The sequence below is a fragment of the Pogoniulus pusillus genome, chromosome 7 (assembly GCF_015220805.1).
Source record: "Pogoniulus pusillus isolate bPogPus1 chromosome 7, bPogPus1.pri, whole genome shotgun sequence".
Classification (NCBI taxonomy): Eukaryota; Metazoa; Chordata; class Aves; order Piciformes; family Lybiidae; genus Pogoniulus; species Pogoniulus pusillus.
The window spans coordinates 21705847-21726699 of record NC_087270.1 but is presented as its reverse complement, the minus strand read 5'-3'; the positions used below and the strand labels follow the sequence as shown (position 1 = coordinate 21726699).

Here is a 20853-nt window from a genome sequence, read left to right as displayed (position 1 = left end):
GGACAAGGGGCAGCAGATATAAACTGCAGCACAGGAAGTTCCATCTCAACATGAGGAAGAGCTTTATTGTAAGGGTCACAGAGCACTGACACAGGCTGCCCAGAGAAGTTGTGGAGTCTCTTTCTCTGGAGACTTTCAAGACCCATCTAGATGTGCTTCTGTGTGACCTGCTCTGGGGCATTTCCAAAAGTGTGGGGGGGTGGGTAACAGCCAAACCACCACACAGGGGGGGTTGGACTCAATCTCTGGAGGTACCTTCCAACCCCTAAGATCCTGTGCTCCCGTGAAAGCTGCTATTTATATTTCAGTGGGAACAAGAGGTTTTAATTGTGTAGCACTGCCCCAAAATAATTTGATTGTTTCCTTGTTCTTAAGGCCAACTGCTTTCTGCTCTGCAGTATAGATCCACCATGCTAGATCCTGAAAACTATACAAAGGGAAAAGAATGATGACAGCATTTCACCTAGGCTTCCTTGTGAATCTTGCCTTTTTTTCCTTGTCTGCCTGTCCTGCTTTCCCATGGACTTTCCAGGGTACACCTAGAGGAGCCTTGATCTGGTGAAGCTGATGAGCTGCAGCAATCAAGGTTTTCATAATTTTGGCAGAGACTATGGATACACGGGCTGTGGGTGCTTGCAGGTTTGTACTCTAAGGTATGGTAGAGGTTTGTTACCCATACTATACTGGCACTGATAGATGCAGTAAAGCAACATTTGACTAGATTTGATGCTCATTTTTCATCAGTAGCACTTGTCTTCCTAGATCTGCAGTGATTATAATGACAGGAAGGACACTTAGTAGTTATTATTCTGGAAGCTTTAGCTATTCCAGTTGGTTTATGATGAACTCTTTCAACACTACAATATGTCTGATTCAAAGCCTCAACCTAAAAGGAGAAGCTTTTCAGCTTTCTGTGCCCCAAGTAATAAGCATGTGTGCGTGCAGAATGTGCACCAGAACAGCCAATTACTGTCATTTTCCCAGGGTGACACAAGGTAGTTGAAAACCAGATACTGCTTGCCTCCTTCTTACTGAAACCTTTTAAGAGCTGCTACACATCTTAAACCCCTACTTTCACAGAGTGCTCTGGCTTTTGAAACTTGCTGGACATGTATTGTGCATGAGCAGGCAGCAGTCATCTGCATGGGAAATGGTCTGCCAGCACTGTGAAGGCTGCTGTAACTCACCCAGGCTGCTTCCACAGGTTTAGTAGAGCCAGCCTGGAAGGAGACAGTGACAGTTCTCTCTCCCTCTACCTGCTCCACCCTTTTTAGTAGAATCATTTTGGTTAGAAAAGACCTTTAAAAGATTATTGAGTTTGACCATTCTCTAACTCTACCAAGTCTGGTATTTAACCATGTTCCTCAGCACCACATCTGTGTGCCTTTTAAACACCTCTGGGGATGGGGATTCAAACACCTCTCTGGGAAGCCTACTTCAAGAGCTGTGAACCCTGTCAGTGAAGAAGTTTCTTTCAATATCCAATCTAAACCTCCCTTGGCACAGCTCGAGATTTTTCTCAGCAAAGGCTAGAAGCCCAATTGTAAACCAGGGCTATTAGTTTAGTTTCTACTATTCATGGCAGTTTGCAATGAGTAATTCCTTTCTTCATGGATAGCTCGAAAGAAAAGAAATTGTAATTAGTACTGAGATAAAGTTGTGGTCCAGGATAAGCATGCAGTGGTTAGGAGACAGACAGAGAGCTGGGGCTGTTTATTCTGGCCTTCCAGTGTCTGAAGGGGGCCTACAAGAAAATTAAGGAGGGACTTTTTAGGGTGTCAGGTAGTGATGGGACTAGGAGGAACGGAGTAAAACTAGAAGTGGGTAGATTCAGGATGGATGTTAGGAAGAAGTTCTTCACCATGAGGCTGTTGAGACACTGGAGGAGACAGCAGAAGCCCCATCCCTGGAAGTTTTCAAGGCCATGCTGGGTGTGGCTCTGGGCAACCTGATCTAGTGTGAGGTGTCCCTGCCCATGGCAGGGGGGTTGGAACTGAATGATCCTTGGGGTGCCTTCCAACCCTGACAGTTCTATGATTAAACCTTTATTTCTTAAATGTTGGGTATAATTATTTATAAGATTGGCCTTTCCCACTGAATGAATTGCATAATGCAGGGATTGATCACCCAAAGTGAATCACTTGGCATCTGTACTTTACATGCATAAAAACCTGAAGCATGAGACATGGCCCCAGTAATGCTCTGAGCACAACAGCCACTGCTCTGCTAATGAGAGAAACCTTGTCCCTTCTGCCAGATCTTTGTCCTTCTGCATATCATTGAAGAAAACTGTGTACCTCATGCGCACTTCACTCCATGGTTACAGCTACTGAAGCTATGTACTGAGAAAATGTTGCCTTCATTTCATCAGATAATTTCACACAAAGTAAAAAGATAGCATAAGCAATCCTAATTGTTAGAAAAGCAGATAATGAAGCAAGACATAGAAGAGGTCTCCAATATCATGAATGACATGGAGATGGTGAATAAGACCTGGAGTATTCATTCTTCCACATAGCTGAGAGATTTTGTAGTGCAGAAGAAAATAACCATCAATGGGTTAACCAAAACCAGAGGAATTATTCTCCATCACCACTGCCAAAACCCATCATTAGTGTGGAACTGATTGCCTCTGAGTGCTAGAGGTGCTAAACACAGACAGGCTGAAAGAGTTGACAAATCCAAGGAAGATAAATCTGCCTGTGGTTGTTAAACAGGATAGGCTGACTGCTCACTCTTGCCAAAGCTGTTGTTGAATCCCCACATGCTGTACCCTCCCCATAGCACCTGTCAATGCAGACACTATGTGGCACAAGATGAACTCATCTTCCCCCTCCAAACAGTGCTGGAGAAAACAAACCTCTTGGAGCAGTGGATGGAGAGGACACAAAGATTAAGTCAGCTCTATGGCTTTGGCAAGACTGTTGCTCCATCTATAAGCTGCCATGCATGCCACTACTGTATCGGGCAGTTTTGTCTTCTGCCCCTGATAGTCCCTTGCCACAGCCAGACAATTGCTATGAGAGAGAACATTAAACCACAGGCCCTTTCCTTCCTAGAGCTCACAAGGAATTTCTCAACAGCATACTTAGCCTCCAGGGCCAAGGCAAACACTCCGGCTGCTTCAGGGGCAGCTGCAGACGTTCCTGAGTGACGCAGGGTGCAGTTGCCATACAAATCTGTTGTAGCCTGCAATGATATTAGACTTAATTAATGAAACCATCCAGCTCATTTTCCTGGTAGCCACAGACTCAGAAAAATACAGAAAGTGGAGTTTGTGGCCTTGCCCTTTAGTGTAATTGCATGTTTGTTCCTAAGGTCTGTTTTCTTCTTTAGATTAGTGCATCAGTTTAAAAACACAGTAAGACACAGCTACAGAAGGCAAGAATAAATCACGGCACAGTAAATCAGTGTTCATTACTACTTAGAATTCATACACTCCTACAGATGGCACTGATTTACTATAAACACCACTTAACCTAAGGCCTTAAATTACCTTGTGGTTATCAGAAGGATTTGAAACTAGAATTGTTAACAGCATTGAGCTTTCTAACATCTGTATAACTCCAGAACTAATAGCAGTACCAGGCTGCTGTCTTCTATGCAATTAGTCACTAGGAGAGACCAGAAGGAAACCTTAGAAATACATTTTTATGGGGGTAATTACACAAGGTGACACTGATCATCTCGGCCTCAAGACAGACCTTGTGCTTTTTCACCTGCAGGAGCATTAGGGCATTTAGGATTACACAGTGTGCCTTTGGCCTTTGAGACAAGGCCACGGAGAACGTGTAACAGCTTTTGGCAAAAAAAACAATGCTGAGTTGCTACACCTGGAATTTCCACTCTGAATCAGACTATGTCCAGGCTAATCTGAAGGTGCTGAAGAGCAGTGATTAGTAGAGTGGAAGATAATCTCAACTGCACTAGAACTGAGTGCATTATTTTTCAGCTGTAGTTATGGCCCTGTAGAGGACTGGAGTATGATGCTCAGTACTGCTCACTAGGAAACCGAGGGTGATCTGATGCCCCACATTTCCTCTGGGGGTGACTTAAATGTCTTTCTGCTCTAAGCAGCTTAGGGCACAGCAGAAGTCTGGTTCATGACTGCTCTGTCAGTACAAGCAAGTATGATCGCAGATGTTGCTGCTTTTAATTTAGATTTTTACAGAGAACTTTTGTCACACTGTTCCCTGTAAAGTGTGCAGTTGAACTTGTAAAGCTGGTTTCTGCTACAAAGCTCCAGGAGACAGAATACGATTGCAGTTCTCAAAACCCATCTCCTATTGATAGTTTTGGCACTATCACGTACCACAGATGAGAAAATACCCATCTCGACAGAGAGCCATCTGCTGCTCCAAAGCAGACAGAGCGGTAATAGGTTGTGGGAGTGCACAAAGACAGCAGCAACAGCACAAGAATATCTTGACTCACCACGCCAGCTTCTGGATTTCTCTTCCTGCCGTTACTGAAGGTGGAGGCTAAGGTTGAGGAGCAGCTTTCATCATACAGAGCTGTGCGTCCATCGTTTATAGCAGAATTGATGGAGATTGTCCACATGCTCGAAGCGTAACCATCGCAGTTACAGTCATCATAGCTGCCCCCATCGCCAGAGGCCCAGACATAGATGCTGCCTTTGCCACCCCGACCCTGTCACAGGGAAAAATTCTTTTGACTGGTTAAATTGCAAATAGGAGAGAGCAGCTCCCTTAATCTGCACATCTCATTTGTTAAGCTGGGCAAACACACTCAAACAAAGTATACATCAACCTTAAGCTGCAAGAGCAGAGATTTCTGCAGGCTAACTAGCAGCCACTGCCCATTCTGCAACCTTATGTACACAGAGCACTTCCATTTATCTCCTGTTTCACCAGACGCCCTCAAGGCTCCTGTGCCAGATGCTCAGATATTTTCTGGATTCATTAGCCTTTACTGTGCAGGTCTAAGTGCTATGAAGAAGGCATTGTTTTATAAGGGACTTAAGTCATCTCACATAGGGTTTGCAAGGCCAAATTAGGTTCAGGTACTGGCTAACTATTTGCAACTGAACATCTTTTTCCTTCTGTAGCTTTTCTTCCAAAGGTTATCACATATTCAAGCTGGGTTGTTTTTTTTTTTGACAATCAGTTTGTACCACTAAGCAGAAATGAAAGCTACGAGACCATATAAATCATCTACAGAGAGATGGTCTGCCAGTTACACTGAGAAGGTGAGAGAGAGCAAGAGGAGAGAGTGAAACTGAAGGGCAGCTATAAAGGCTTTCTGTTAGCTAAAGGAAAGAAATTCTCTCCCCAACTTCCACATAGGCAAGGAGCAAGAATGGATCAACTCAGCTGCTTCTCATCCCACTGAATGAGACTGTTTTGGTTGGAAAAGACCTCTAAGATCCAAGGTCCAACTGTCAATCTAAGACCACCATGACCCTTAATCCATGTCCACAAGTAAGTTTCTTGAACACCTCCAGTGACGGCGACTCCATCACCTCTTTGGGCAGCCTGTTCCAATTTCTTTCAGGAAAGAAATGTTTCAGAATATCCAAGCTAAACCTCCCCTGGAACAGTTTCAGGCCGTGCTGCAAAGTGGGCAGGATTTGTGGCTGAAAATGAGTCTGACAGATGGCTGGTGGGTAGGAGGGAATTCACATAGGAACTGAAATTGGAGATTGGGTTTGTTGGTGGAACCGACCTGCTGAGTGCTGCTGGGCACAGGTTTTGTGCATGTAATTACAGTTTTGTGAGAATGGCCTCAGGATATCACTTCTATGACAGTCACAGCCACAAGTGTGGCTTGCTGTTAAATTCCATCATTCCCCTCCTAAGACTCTGATTTCACTTGCATTTCCTTTTTAGCCAGTACTGGAGAGAGGAGCAAACACTGCTGAAACAAACTGATAGCAGCTCAAATGCATTGTTTGCAGTGATGCCTAAGACTTACTGCTCACATCTCCTACAGTCAGGCCTGCAGTAGTTGGATAGTTTGCCCAAACAAAATGTTTGGTGGCTGTCCTCAGGCACCACTTCATTTACCAGGCAGAAATCTATGGCTTCAGGATAAGTGGATTGTCAGTTCTCTAGAGGAGAGAAATAAACCCAGAAATATCCCAGTGGGGTGAACTAAGAGTTATATTTAAAGTAAACTGGAAGCTGCTATTTGCTGGATATTTTTGGCCAAAAAAAAAAAAAAAAAGAGATTGGTGGTAGTAAGACACTACAGTCTCCAGAGGGAGCCTGGAGGAAGAGTCAGGAGGAGATCAGTGAGAGAGTAAGATTTATTTTAAAGAGTCCCTTTCCTCTATAACTCTGTTGAAACCTGCTTGTTTCCCCCTAAAGCGATGTCAGTGCAGCCCCTGCACTGCTGAGCCAGCTGAAGGTGTACCTCCCTCAGAGCTGAAAATGGATCTTGGTGCATTTAGTAGTAGTCCAGGAGAGGCTTATTTCTCAATGCAGGCTACACCAGAAGTAAACCTTGGTCAAGGCTATATGCTTAGAAAGTCACAGCTACTGAGCTGTGACTACTGAGAAGCTCTCTTTGCAGAAACAGCAGTATTTCTATTATCAGTGTCATTCATGGGATGTTCTACTACTGGCAAAAATATCCCTGAGAAATTTTCTTATCTATTTCCTCATTTTCTGAAGAGCTTTACCCCAGAAAAATAAAACCTCCTTTACTGAAGTGCCTTGTAAGAGTGAGCTGGCAGGGGACTGCAGTCTAACTCCCTTCATATAACTCAATGCGTAAGCACAACTTCTTTGTTTGTTCATCATGTTTGCTGGCTTAGTGCCTAAGACAATGTTTCTCCAAGTTTTGATTGCTGGATCACACCACAGAGATAAAAATGGGTTGTATTTGACAAAGGAATCTCCTCCAGCTTCCCTGATTTCACATCAATGCTGGCAAGTGCCCCTCTAATGAGACACAGCTTCTGCTTTGGCTCTGCTAGTTTACCCATTCCAGCCTGGCCATTGGAGTTGCAAAAGGTGGATGGAAGGAACAGTCTCTACAGAATCACAGAATTATTCTGGCTGGAGTAGAACTCTGGGATCAAGTCCGGTCTATGACCTAACACCACCACATCAACCAGACCATGTCACTAAGTGCCACGTCCAATCTTTTCTTAAAGACCTCCAGGGATTGGTGACTCCATCACCCCCCTGGGCAGTACATTCCAGTGCCTAATTATCCTTTCCGTGAGGAAGTGCTTTCTAAAATCCTATGTAAACCTTCCCTGGTACAGCTTCAGACCATGCCCTCTTGTCTTGGCACAAGTTACCTGGGAGAAGAGTCTGACCCCCACCTGACTACAGTTTCCCTTCAGGTAGTTGTAGAGTGTGTGACAAGGTCCCCCTTGAGTCTCCTCCAAGCTAAACAACTCCAGCTCCCTCAGCCTCTCCTCATAAGACTTTCCCTCCAGTGCCTTCACCACCCTCTCAAACTTCCAAATTTTTCCTAAATGTGGATGTGTCACAGAATCACAGAATGTTAGGGGCTGAAAGGGATCTCCAGTCCAACCCCCTTGCCAGAGCAGGATCACTCAGGACAGGTCACACCGCATGTTCCTGATGACCTTCAGCTTTAGCATTAATCCCTCAGTCATAGGACCAAGACTAACAGTTTGCAGCCAGTACAAGCTAAAAACACTGAACAGATTCCTGCCCTGAAAAGCCTAAGAACCAGGGAATGACAGCATCAGGACACCAGCAGGCAGACTGGCTCAGGATAAGCAGAAAAAAAGAGCAGCTCCTGACTGTGAGGTTTTTTTTCCAGGTGCTGTGAAAAGGTATTTCAGGATAAGGACAGCCAAATTGTTTGCTGATGTTTGTGGACTGTCCCACGTCTAAGGAAGAAAATGCAGAAGGAGCTACATTTGAGGTAAAAAACTCTACAGAAATGACAGAACTAAAAATTGCTTTCTGTAACAAATTTGAGGCACATATTACAAGCATCTTTCTTTTACTGGTGACATGATAGCTATTTTGTAATTCCTCCCGCTAAGAGAACAGAAGTGCTCCAGCATCTGCTATGCAATTTAATAGCAATTGATGTATCTGCTCTAGTCAGAGACAGACTGGTTTCCCAGGAAAAGCAACAAATTCTACAGCTTTTTCAAGTCTGCCATGAGTCCTACTGACTTATGAATAGGACTCAGTGAGTTTCCAACCCATCTAAATTTTAACTGCATTTTGCCCTGAAAAGAGCCTTTCTTCCTCATCAGGAGTGAAGTAGTTGAAAAATCCTTGTGTATTTTGTAATTAAAACCTGCACCCTTCAGTAATGGTGATACTTATCTCAGGAAGTGTAGATTGCAGCTCAGATAGGAAATGTGGCGTTGCCATTGTGCCCCCTGAGCTGGGGCATGCCAAGGCAAGGATGGATGGCAAATGCCTGCTGTCATGACTTGGCTGGGAGCACTGAGCTGGGCTACCGAGACATCCAGCAGTCTCCACAGAGACCTCGCTCTGCATTGGTCTCCCTACCACTCCTGTGCATGAGCAGTGCCAGCCACGTGGCACAAGCCAGCTGGAGGCAGCGAGTCCTTGGCATCGCTGAACTGCTGCTCGCCTTTGGGCTGCCAGGGCTTTCTGGAGCCTGCCTGCATGTTCCTGCATCCCTGACATGGTGCCAGCTGGATTGTCCATGGAACCCTCACTTTCCTGCCTCCTCCAGCTACCTCTGCATCTGCCAGGCTGATCTGCCCAATCTGGTAGTCGGTGACTGTCTGTATCCCTTTGCCCCTTTAATATACTGATTTCTCAGGGAGTGCTAAAATCTAGGCAAAATCTAGGCACTTAGCACTTCCACTACACCCAGACCCTTCCAAAAGCCAGGAGTTGCTGTACCATGTAGCTGGAAAAGCCCAGGATGTCTGCCCTGCCTAGAACACACACAAGTCATGAAATTCAGTGCAGAATAAACAGCAGCTGGGTTACCCTGTTCCAATTCACCACTGCTCAAGGCAGTATCCCTTTGCTGTTGGCCTGTCTCACCCTCAGGCTTTCAACAGAGAAGAAGGAAAGGCCGTTTTGGCACGATCAAGAACTCAGGTTCTTGATCTTGACAACTGTCACCTGGAACCATGTTTCCATTTTGCTTTCTCCTGTTTTCCTCCCTGTCACATCCTCTTGTCTTCAGTAATGTCTGGTTCCTCCTAGCAGGTTCCTGAAATTGTTTGGGTCAAGTAATAATCACCCAAACGTGTAAAAGAGTCTCAAAGAACTAAGCTTTGTAATTGTAAAATCCTAATAAAAGCCTTTATGTAACTTACTCTAGAGTTGGTCAGAGTACTAAACTCCCATCCACCAGCCCTCAATTAACTGCACAATTGTTAATACTTCCTTTGGCTAAAAATAATGCTTGAGTCATTTTCTAAGTCTAAATTACTGTTGAAACTGGATGGACTTCTGTTAGCCAAAGAAATGAATGGAAAATTACAGCTTTGATGAAGAAAGGCAGCATAAGTCTTCACTCCAGCAGGAAAATGGGCAGGGCATTTCAAAAAGGCCAAGACAAAACCTTTTCATTATCCATTCCCTTTTCGCTGAATCCTGGGCTGAGTAGCAGAAGCGATAATGCATTAGCAGCAGCTATGCAGGGATAATTCTGACACAGACAATATTTGCAAAAAACACTCCCATATTTCTGAGTGAGATTGTGTCTGAGAAAAAGATTCCTAACGCCCATTGCACTTTTTACCAGGGACAATGTCCAGAGCTCCCAACCGGTGTGATGAATCAGTCTCACAGCTTCGCCTGTGGCTCTTCCAACACTGTGCAAAGGTTCCCAGTTTGCAGCACCAGCCTTGCTGGCCACTAAAAGCACATGGCTGCTGAGCTGTGGCATAGAGACTAGGCAAAAACCCTCCTGGGGGCAGTGTGATAGAGCAAAATCCTTATTTTGAGGCTACATTATTGTCTTGCCTCCTTATAAAAGAGTAACTTACCTGTAAATAAATAAAATGTTCACATCTGGAGCTTACAAACACTGACACACTGGCCCAACCAACTGACACAGCAGCTTTCTGCTCTTTGAGAGACATTTAAATCATTGTGCATGGCAATATTTAATCCTGTCACAGGTCCACCCAAGATACAAACATATGACAGTCAAGGTGCTGAGCTGACCACAGCACCCCCGAGAAGGTCAGCATCACAATGGAAATCAGCAGCACTTGGGTTTTGTTCCTGTCCTGTCCTCAGAGACACATGCCCATTCCCCTGTCTGTGGCAGCAAAGCAGTAAGTCACAGCCTGATCTCTACACCCAAGTCATGAACACAAAGGTCATCTGTCCCATCACCAGGTCAGAAAAGGTGGCTGTGCACTTTTATAACAGCCTGAAAATATCCCTTGCCAGGTGCCTTCAGAATTCTAAGCAGATGTAACACACTCCTGTGGGGTTTTAATGAGGTTTGATTTTAGCTTACACAAACCACATCATGCATACTCCAAACACAATAGCAACACAATAGCAGAGGGCTCTCAAGTTACAAAGCTTCACCAGAAATGGAGCAATCAAGTGATTGATAGATCTTAAATTAATTTCCCTGTTCTCACTTGACTGTTGAGTCAATAAAACAATATTAGATGTATCTAACTGCATATACTTCAGTGTATCTCAAACGACAGCAGTACAGTGTCTGTGGCCTTGGAAAGAGGCCAAGGAGAAATATTTCCTTTCGTCTTTAACACTGCCCTTCTTTCATTGGTGAGCCCTATTAACAGAGCCATGATTGAACTATAAATTCTCAGTGCTGCTCCCGTGGCAATTTGCACTTGTGCAGCATTTTCTTAGCTAGAACCATCTCTTGTGGAAGCAGTAACATTTCCACTGGCACAAGTACAAATGGATCGTGTCTTCCATATTCTGTCTGAGCTGGCAAGGTCTCAAGGAATTAATGCGGTCCTTGAGCAACTCCTCATAACCTACTGACATAAAGGCTGCATCAGAAAAATGTGATAGGTAGAGGTCAGCTTAGCATGATTACTCTTTTATACTGTCTTCAATTCCAATAGGTATAGCAAGAAAGAACAGGACTCATAACCCAGCAAAATAGGAAACATTTACTGGATAGTGCATTAAAGACAGGATGTGCCATAACATAATGGGTGGAACCAGTTACTGAGGAGGCTACTTACCTTTTCCTCTTTTAGGCTGACTGCTTGCTGATAAAATTCTGGAAGCAAGGCACCAGAGAACAAAAAAACCTCTGTATTTAATATAAAGATAGCTGTGCTGTCACAGGATTCCCATCTATCACGTAAGCTGTCTAGTCCCCAGAGTGTATAAGCAGAGGTCAGAGAAAGGAATCACACAGCACTGCTTTGTCTGGTCTTCCTGCTTATAAAATGCTGCCACTGGCTCACTCCCCCTTCTCTGAAATGAAAGTACCACTTCATCAAATAAGATAGGTAGCTGTCCTCAACACTCCTGGCCTGTGAGACTGCTTCTACATACATCATCCTGGTTACTTATTCTGTTCTAAATTTCAGTTTGCAGTTCTGCACCTGCAGTAAAATCCCTCCATAGCTCATATGGCCATTGGAATGCGCTGCATGGAGGGTGGTGGAGACAGAACAAGAGGACACAGTCCCAAACTGTGCCAGGGCAGGTTTAGGAAGAAGTTGTTCACAGAAAGAGTGATGGACAGTGGAATGGGCTGCCCGGGGAGATGGTGGATTCACCATCCCTGGAGGTGTTTAAAAGAAGACTAGATGAGGCACCTAGTGCCATGGTTTAGTTAATCAGAAGGTGTTAGGTGATAGGTTGGATTGGACGATCTTAAAGGTCTTTCCAGCCTGGTTAATTCAGAGGGCAAGCATTAGCTTAAGGAATGGCATGGATGTCAAAGAGAAGAACAAAGGTCAAAGATAACACCAACCTTAGCCCACCTGGTTATGGCTGTCCAGATTCAAGGCCTAAAACTGGACCTATAAACAAGAAGTCTCACAGTTCCTGCAGTTCACATCATCTTATCATTAGGTGACTAGTTAAGCCCCAGCATTCCAGCAGCTCTGGAAGGAGGACTTCAGAGGATGAGATTCCTGTCAGTCAGTTTTGCTCTGAGTCAGGTTCACAAGTGTGTGGCAACAAGGTAAATGTTACTTGTGTTTGTCAACTTGGTTAACTACACGTTCCCTGGAAGAATTTGGTGTCGCTGCCCCTTATTTAGTTTTGTTTGCTGCATTAGAAGGATGGATATTAATGTTGCTCTGTGCATCATCCTTCTAAGATACTTGGAAGTATTGCTTTTAGTTTAACAAGACATTTTTATTCTCAGCATGTTGCTTCCTCCCTGCCAATATTTCAGTTTCATCACTAATTAGTCAGCCATCCCTCTGGCGAGAAGCAGCTCTAGACTGAGAAAAAGAATGACTCTGTTTGTTTATCTCTTGGTTTATAAAGATACTTTTCTCTTCAGTAAGGGAGGGGGCTGTTATCCTGAAAAATTATCATAAATTAGCTTTACATTCATACAGTCAACAGAGAATTGGATGCATACATCACAGAGTCACAGAATTAACCAGGCCGGAAAAGACCTTTGAAATCATTGAATCCAACCTAGCACCTTCTAATTAACTAAACTGTGGTATTAAATGTCTCATCCAGTCTTCATTTAAACATCTCCAGGCATGGTGACTCCACCACTTCCCCAGGAATCCCATTCCACTGCCAATCACTCTTTCTGTGAAGAACTTCTTCCTAAACCTGCCCTGGCACAGTTTGGGACTTTGTCCTCTTGTTCTGTCTCTGGCTGCCTGGGTGAAGAGACCAACCCCCACCTGGCTACAGCCTCCCTTTAGGTAGTTGTAGAGAACAATCAAGTCTGTCCTGAGCCTCCTCTTCTCCAGGCTGAACACCCCCAGCTCCCTCAGCCTCTCCTCGTAGGGCTGTGCTCCAGCCCCCTCACCAGCCTTGGTGCCCTTCTCTGAACACATTCAAGCACCTCAATGAGTTTCTTAAATTGAGTGGCCCAGAACTGGACACAGTTACAGACCTAAACTAGGCAAAGTGTCTCATATCAAAGGCTTGTTATTGCAGGAATGTCTGCAGTGGGTTTTTCGAAGCATCCACTAACACAGAGTCCTAGAATTGTTTTGGTTGGAAAAAACCTTTAAGAACATTGACTCCAACACCACATGACCATTAAACCATGTTCCTTAGTCCCATGTCCATGTGTTTCTTGAACACCTTCTGAAGTGCCTTTAGAAAACCTCTCTCCCCAAAAAGAGATCAAACTATATTCAAAAAGGAATTCTATGAAAGGAAAAATACTGAGTAAAAATAAGGGTAGCTAAAGCTATGATTGTAACACAAAGGCAGTTAGTGGAGGTGGAGTTTTCTCCCACTATAAAATGAAGTGTAATTGTCCCTGAACAACAATATCTCTGCCACTCTCTCTCCCTGTTATCAAGTGATAGAATGAGAGGAAATGGCCTGAAACTATGCCAGGGATGTTTAGGTTGGATATGAGGAAAAAATCTGTTACCAAAAGAGTGATCAGGCATTGGAACAGGCTGCCTCAGAAGGTGGTGGAGTCACCATCCCTGGAAGTGTTCAAAGAATGTGTGGACATGGCACCTGGGGACATGGTTTAATGGCCATGGTGGTGTTAGGCTGACAGAAGGACTTGATGATCTTGGAGGCCTTTTCCAATCAAAACAATTCTATGATTCTATGACCTTTCTGAGGCATTATCCAATATCATTCTCTCCTACACTGCAGCTCACCATCACCATTCTCTCTCCTTCACAGGCAGCCAAGCCCAGAGATCCCAGGGCCCCTTCCACTCTTAACAGTACAGATTGCTCCTTAAACAGAATGACAAACACTACTGAGAGGAAGACGTTGAGGGAGGCAGAGCACTGGAACAGGGTGCCCAGAATGGTTGTGCAGTCTCCTTCTCTGGAAATATCCCAAACATGCATGGACATTGTGATCCTGGGCAACCTGCTCTGGGTGACCCTGCTTTAGCAGGAGAATTGGACTAAGTAGTCTCTGGAGGTCCCTTCCAACCTCTACCATTCTGTGATGCTGTGCTTAAAAAAAGCAGTATGTGTGATACTGCCAAACGTGGGAATATGGCCAGGTAATAAAACAGAAGAGAAAAGTCCCTTCTTCTCTGCTTATTCAAGGAGGTTAATTTCAGGGTAACTCTGTAAATTAAAGTGTAAGCTGATATGACAGCAAGTTAATTGAAAGACCTTTTAAATACCCATCTGTAACCCCCCATGACTACAATTTAAAGTCTTCTTCTCCTGAGGGTTAAGAATACCTCAGTTTTCCTTAGTTTGAAATCCTCTGCCAGAACTCTTAGTGCCTTTTCTGTTACTTTTAGATAAGTTCTGCATGAGAGGAGAACAGCACAAAAATTATACAGGATTTTTTTCTATATTAAGAGTTTCAGTCTGCTCCAACCAACATTAGGGGAAGGAAGATCAAGTGTCCACTAACTATAAGACATTGAGGCATCACTGAAGACCTGTGTCACATACCTAACAAAGATTCTTCCCAGGACAGGAGTACCTAAGGGGATCTTCATAGAAACAGTAGATAAATGAAAAGAAGAAGAAACACAGCTTGTGTAAGATGAGTTCAGAGGGACTTAAAGCTCATAAGAGGTTTGTAAAAGTCGTGCTACAAAACTAAGTGGATTTGGGAGAAATCTGACAAGTTATGGGAGTACACTGCCAGCTTTATGAGTGAGAGAGTGAAGATAACTATAATGGACTTTTTACATGCAGAACAGATGAGGGCTTAGGATCTAAGAAAACTTCAGATGCTTCACTACCAACCACAGCAGTAGACTTAATTATCACATCACCAAACACAGTAATTGGAATGTGCTGCTCATAGTGACATGGTGATGAAGAGTGGGGGAAACAGGCACAAATAAGAGGAAGAAGTAATTTAGATGGAAAAATGAGTAATGGTGAAGCTCCCACACAAACCCCACCCCAGATGTTCTGGCAACTTTCAGATCTTTTAATTATGGAAACTCATCTATGATCAACCAAAGGGAGCAGGCTGATTCCCTACAGCACCAGGAGCGGCTATGGGTATCCTGGCTGCATGACACTGAGACATGGAGACAGTCATGCATGGCTTGTTTGCTTGTTCTGGACTTATCTGCTTCCTTTTTGAGTTGTGGCACATGTTGAACCCAACCTTCTTAAAAACTACAGGCTTAATAATTCAAGGATGATACTGAGCAACTTTAACCAAAGCCACATACTATTCCTAGGAAGAGGTGGAAAGGTGGGAATAAATAGCTAGTAGGGCATTTTACATATGGACATCTGATCAGTTGTGGTTCAATCACAGTGATAATAATGACCATAGATGTGGCTTGAAAGATATTACAAACCCAAAAGAAAAATTCACTTGGCAGTGTACCAAAACAGACAATGTGATGTAAGTAGTACAGCCCTCATGTTTCACCCTGGGGAATTTTTACAGGATCAGTCTCTCCTTGCTCTTCTTCTTCAGGCTCTTTTGACTGCAGGGGCATCAGAACAGCACATGCAAACTGACTAAACACAGCTCCATGCAAGCAAGTGCAGTATCCTGAGATGATTCAATGTAGAGAGGACATCAATGGACCTTGGAATATGCTACAATTTGGGACAGTTTGCACAACTGCACTGTGATCTACAACATCTGCTGGAAAGCAGCTCCATGTAGAAAGACCTTGGAGACCTGGTGGACAGCAAGTTCTGCACGGGCCAGCAATGTGCCCTTGTAGCCAAGACAGCCAATGGCATGCTGGGGTGCATCAAGAAAAGTGTGTCCAGCAGGTCTAGAGAGGATCTTCTCCCCCTCTACTCTGCCCTGGTGAGACCACACCTGGAATACTGTATCAAATTTTGGGCTCCCCAGTGCAGAGAGACGGAGACAGAGATCTGCTGGAGAGAGTCCAGCAGAATGCCACAAGGATGACTGGGGGACTTGAGCATCTCCCCCGTGAAGAGAGACTGAGAGCCTTGGGGCTGCTTAGTCTGGAGAAGATTGAGAGGAGATCTGATCAATGTGTACAAATATCTGAGGGATAGGTGTCAAGTGCAGAGGGCAAATCTCTTTTCACTGCTCACCAGCAACAAGACAAGGAGCAACAGCTACAACTGTAATATAGAAGGTTTCACCTCGACATGAGGAGAAACTTCTTTACAGTGAGAGTGGTGGAGCCCTGGAACAGGCTGCCCAGAGAGGTTGTAGAGTCTCCTTCTCTGGAGACTTTCAAAACCCACCTGGGTGCATTCTTTTGCAGACTACCCTAGGGGATCCTGCCTTGGCAGGGAGGTTGGACTCGATCTCTGGAGGTCCCTTCCAACCCCTAATGTTCTGTGATTCTGTGATGTATAAGAGGACCATGTATCCCCGAGTCACTGGTTTTAGTGTCTGACCATATCATTTTGCCTCAGATTATGTAACAGGGCTGTTACCTTGTTCACACCATCTGCCATCGCTTGCAGTGTAAGCTCTCGAGGTCCATCCACAGTCTTTCCATTATCAGTTGGTCCCCAGCTGGCACTATAGATGTCTATGACTTGAGGCATATGACTGATAGAGGAAGCCTCAATAATGTCTGTCATAAATGGCTGGTCAAGCATTCGAATACCTGTGGGTTTAATCAACAGAAATGTGAATTACGCATTGCCCAGCAGAAGATGAAAACTCAGTACCTGGAGAAGTCCCCCAGCTAAAGGCAGTTTCAACCTCTTGCTACTGGCATTTCACCAGAGTGTGCTCAGCAAGCGGGATGCCAGCACTTACATGCCCAGACACAGTAATGAAGCGTAGCCCAGAAAGGAAAAAAACACAACATTTTACTGCTTGCTTTCTAATCACACACTATTTTCCATCTCCTATTTGAGAATACTCCTAAAACAGTACTGCCCATCCCTTCCATAGCACTTAAATATTATTTAATGCAGTATGTTGCAACAACCAGGGAGAAGAATGAATGTCTCTCCTTGTCTAATTTACACTCGGTGACATGCCAACACCTCATTAACTTTTCAAGTTATTTTTCTGTTTGTTTGCTTCTTTTGCTGAATTTAAACCAGAAAGTGGAAACAGATGACACAACAATTTCCTGTATAAATATCACTGAGTCAACCTGCAGATGAAAGGCTCAAGCATGCCAGTGTTTGGCAAAAAAGTAAGCTAAACACTGCTTTCCACAACTGATATTACTCTTAAAATTGAGTTAATGCAATCCTAGGACAATGGCATAAAACTTCAAAGCAAGCCAGAGTGTGTCAAAGATAGCAATGGAAGCCCCACACATAGGACAGTTTCACTGACAATCAATCTCTTGGTGGCCTTTGGATGATGCTTCAGTTGTGGTCTCATCCACACTTTTTTAACCTTGAGTTGCATTCAGTTTTCCCCAATGGTTTTAGGACAGAGATGGGACAAAAATCATTGCCACAGAGCCAAACTGTGAACGGCAGCGAGGAGCCTGATGTAGGAGGCAGTGCTTTTGCTATATGGAATACAAAATTCATGTGCAAAAACATGGGTATAAATTTCACATAGAAACCAGACCAAAGATGTGTATTCCTGATCTAATTCAGGCTAGAAATCATGAAGTCAAAGTCAATAAGTGAGAAATCTTTTCCTATGCTTGTGAAATGCATATCCACATGAGGAACCAGCGCAGGAGCCATGCCATCTGGTTTGACTTTGACACAAGAAGCCCTATACACTTGGCTACCAACTTCCAATTGCTCCTGCAAAGACAGACCCAGAATGTCAGCAGTAGACACTCCAGCTCTGAAGAACGCTGAGCTTCCATGTCCCCACTGACCACGCGGTGGTGCTACAGATGCACATTGTGCTCAGGCTGGGACGCCCAAAAATCAGTGGGGATCTTGCTGAGAATTGGCCAGTATGGCAGATTATTTGTAGGCTCTTGGTCATCAGGAAAGGCCTTCCATCCTGATTTTTAAATAACCATCTGGCAACCGAAAAGTTGTACTAACAATACAGAGGAGGTCCAGCCAAAATCCCACACCTCAATTCACATTCCTCTAAAAATGTACCTATTTCCAGAAAGTAAATGGGAAAGTTTGAAATGTCCCATCCCTGAAGGGGACATTAGCATTGCTGAGGGAAGGGGACAAGTGCTACAGCTGCCTGGCCAGCTGCTAACTCTATGATATTTCTTAGGGTAATAGCTTAACAAATATTCCTTGGTTGCCCTCTACCATGGAAATTCAGCTTTCAATTGTGTAGGTGACAGGGGAAATTTAGCCTTCCCCAGACTCTTTTGTCAGTGCAGTGAAACAGGGACTGGCCAAATAAAGCCACACATACTGAACCATTCCCAGGAAGCGATAGGTACATCCACACTGCTCTTTAGTGCGGATCAGGGGATGAAAGTACAATCCATACACATCTACCTCTGCTTGCTGTGCCTTGATTCTCATCGTGAAACAGTTTAAGAGAGGGAAAAATGGACTTGTTCAGATTAAACTACACCAACTCATGCTGTTCACGAGCCAAAGTCATTCCAAGCACTGTGTTCTGTCTTTCAGTGCAGAAAAGAACTAGTGAGAAGATACTCAATATGTGCAAGGTGTGAATGCAGAGTGCTAGGCATCACCTATTCCATTCTGTGCATCTGCTCCTACCACTCACAGGATCACAGGATGTTAGAGGTTGGAAGGGACCTCCAGAGATCATTAAGTCCAACCACCCTGCCGGAGCAGCACCAAAGAATTTGGCTTAGGTTGCACATGAACACATTCAGATAGATCTTGAGAGTCTCCGAAGAAAATGACTACAACCTCTCTGGAGAGCCTGTTCCAGTGCTCTGTAACCCTTACAGTAAAGAAGTTCTTCCTCACATTGAGGTGGAGCTTCCTGTGCTGTAGCTTACCCTCGTTGCCCCTTGTCCTGTCACAGGGCACAATTGAGAGGAGTTTGTCCTCTCTTGATCCCCAGCCCTCAGATATTTAGAAATATTGATTAGATCCCCTCTAAGTCTTCTCTTCACCAGAGACCAACAAGCCCCAGGTCCCTCAGACTCTTCTCATAGGGCAGTGCTCCAGACCCTTAATCATCTTCATAGGCCTCCCCTGGACTCTCTCCAGTAGGTCCCTCTCCCTTCTGAACTGGGGAGCCCAAAACTGAATGCAATATTCCTGGTGAGGTCTCACTAGTGCACTGCTTGTTAAATTAGAGGAACACAATGAGCACAGAGATTCACAGCACTGCAGGCTCTGCTCTGGAAGAGCCTACAGAACGAGAGGAACATGGGATTTGCCTTATCAAAGAGTTTCTAATGCAGCAGGAATTGATATTTATATAAAAGGGCATTTCTCATAAATCATTCTGCAGCTAATAAAATCAGTGCACAAACAGCAGTTAGCACAAGAAGAGCTGTTCCTCTGCACTGTTACTGAAGAGGCTACTCAAGGCACTCGTTTGCAAAGGCAAAGCCATGGAGAAATTCCTCTCTTCAACCACTGTGAAAATGCACATATGTCACAGAGCCAAGCTTCAGTCCTGTCCTGGGCAGTGCTGCCCGTATTTGCAGAAGTTCTGCCTGAGGCACAGTGACCTAAGGACCATTTACACCTTCACTTGCTATCATACCTGCCACCTTGGAGTTGTATGCAACTCCCACACCGCAGATGTTGTTGTTGGCAGCAGCAGACACCTCTCCTGCACACCTTGTCCCGTGGCTGTGAAGGGGAAAACAGAGACACCAAGTGAACACCAGATAATGCATGTGGCTGAACTGAGCTGGGTCACCCCAAGCTTGGGGTTTTGCCTGATCATCATCTTCCAGTGCTTCAGAGAAAAACTGTTGCACGGTGTGCTGGTTTGAGGCTAATTGAAATATTTTAATGAGAGAAATTAGATCATTGGCTGGTGAGTTTGTGTGTATGTTGGGGTGGGGGAACTCCCACACTGCTACACATGGCAAACTGCCAAGCACTGCATTTGGATACTCAGAGGAATTCATTCCTTCCTGAGGCAGGAGAGAATCAAGTTCCCCTCTGCTGTATGGGTAACGTTTGATCTGAAGTTAACATTCACACTTCTGTTTATTTAGTTGCAATGTTATTCAGACCTTTGACAGAACAGTCTAAAATAAGATCAATATTAATTCCTTTATTTTTGTGACTTGACAGTGGAAAATCCATGGTTGTGAACCTCACAGAAAAAAGTTTGATTGCCTTTTTGCCGTTCAAATGTTTGCAAGGAGCATACCCCTTGCCCACAAAAGAAAAGGGGTGGGTACAACAGAAAGCTGGAGCAGCAGAAGAGGACCACAGTGCTCACTGCACTCCTCAGAAGCAGAGCTGTGGCCTGGCTGGTCAGATCTAATGCCATTTTTATCTCTCTTCTCCAATGCCTTATTCCCAGGAGAGTTGACAAAGTGCTCAGCTGTCAGCTAACAAAGCCACAGCTTTCTTCTCAAGTGGGAAAGGTCTCTGCTCTGATCAGAGGTGCAGGTTCAGCATTTCAAGCACACTTGGCATCTCTGAAGAGCTTAGCAGCTCTTAATAGAGGCCTTTTAACTAGCAATAGCTCTGAGGCAGTCCTGCAGGAAAGCAGGTTGCATTTTCCTAATTCACCACAGAAATTAAACTGGAGAGAAGAGAAATGTGGACAGTATAATCTACTTTAAAAGCCCCAAAACAAAAAAAGCAAAGCACAAACCCCCACAGCAGCACAGTAGCAGACAAAGTAGTGAAACCTGCATTGCTGTCAGTTCTTTTTAAGACGTTGAATAAATACAAATCCATCCTCCTGCTCACATCAATCCGCTCTGTGCACTAATGCTGGCATTGCTCCCATAGCACACCAAGGATTCATGCAACCAGCAGAGCTGCACTGTAAA

General features: G+C 44.4%; 1 protein-coding gene across 2 annotated transcripts in view; it reads right to left on the bottom strand.

Moving 5' to 3' along the window:
• The window catches only part of PCSK2 (proprotein convertase subtilisin/kexin type 2), a 127979-nt gene that overhangs the window by 9454 nt on the left and 97672 nt on the right, over positions 1-20853 (bottom strand). For both annotated transcript variants that reach the window (XM_064146176.1, XM_064146177.1), the window contains exons 7-10: positions 19599-19687; positions 16436-16611; positions 4435-4650; positions 3089-3189 (exon numbers count right to left, since the gene is read on the bottom strand). In XM_064146176.1, coding sequence (XP_064002246.1) covers positions 3089-3189; positions 4435-4650; positions 16436-16611; positions 19599-19687 — 582 coding nt within the window. The remainder of the gene's footprint in view (positions 1-3088; positions 3190-4434; positions 4651-16435; positions 16612-19598; positions 19688-20853) is intronic.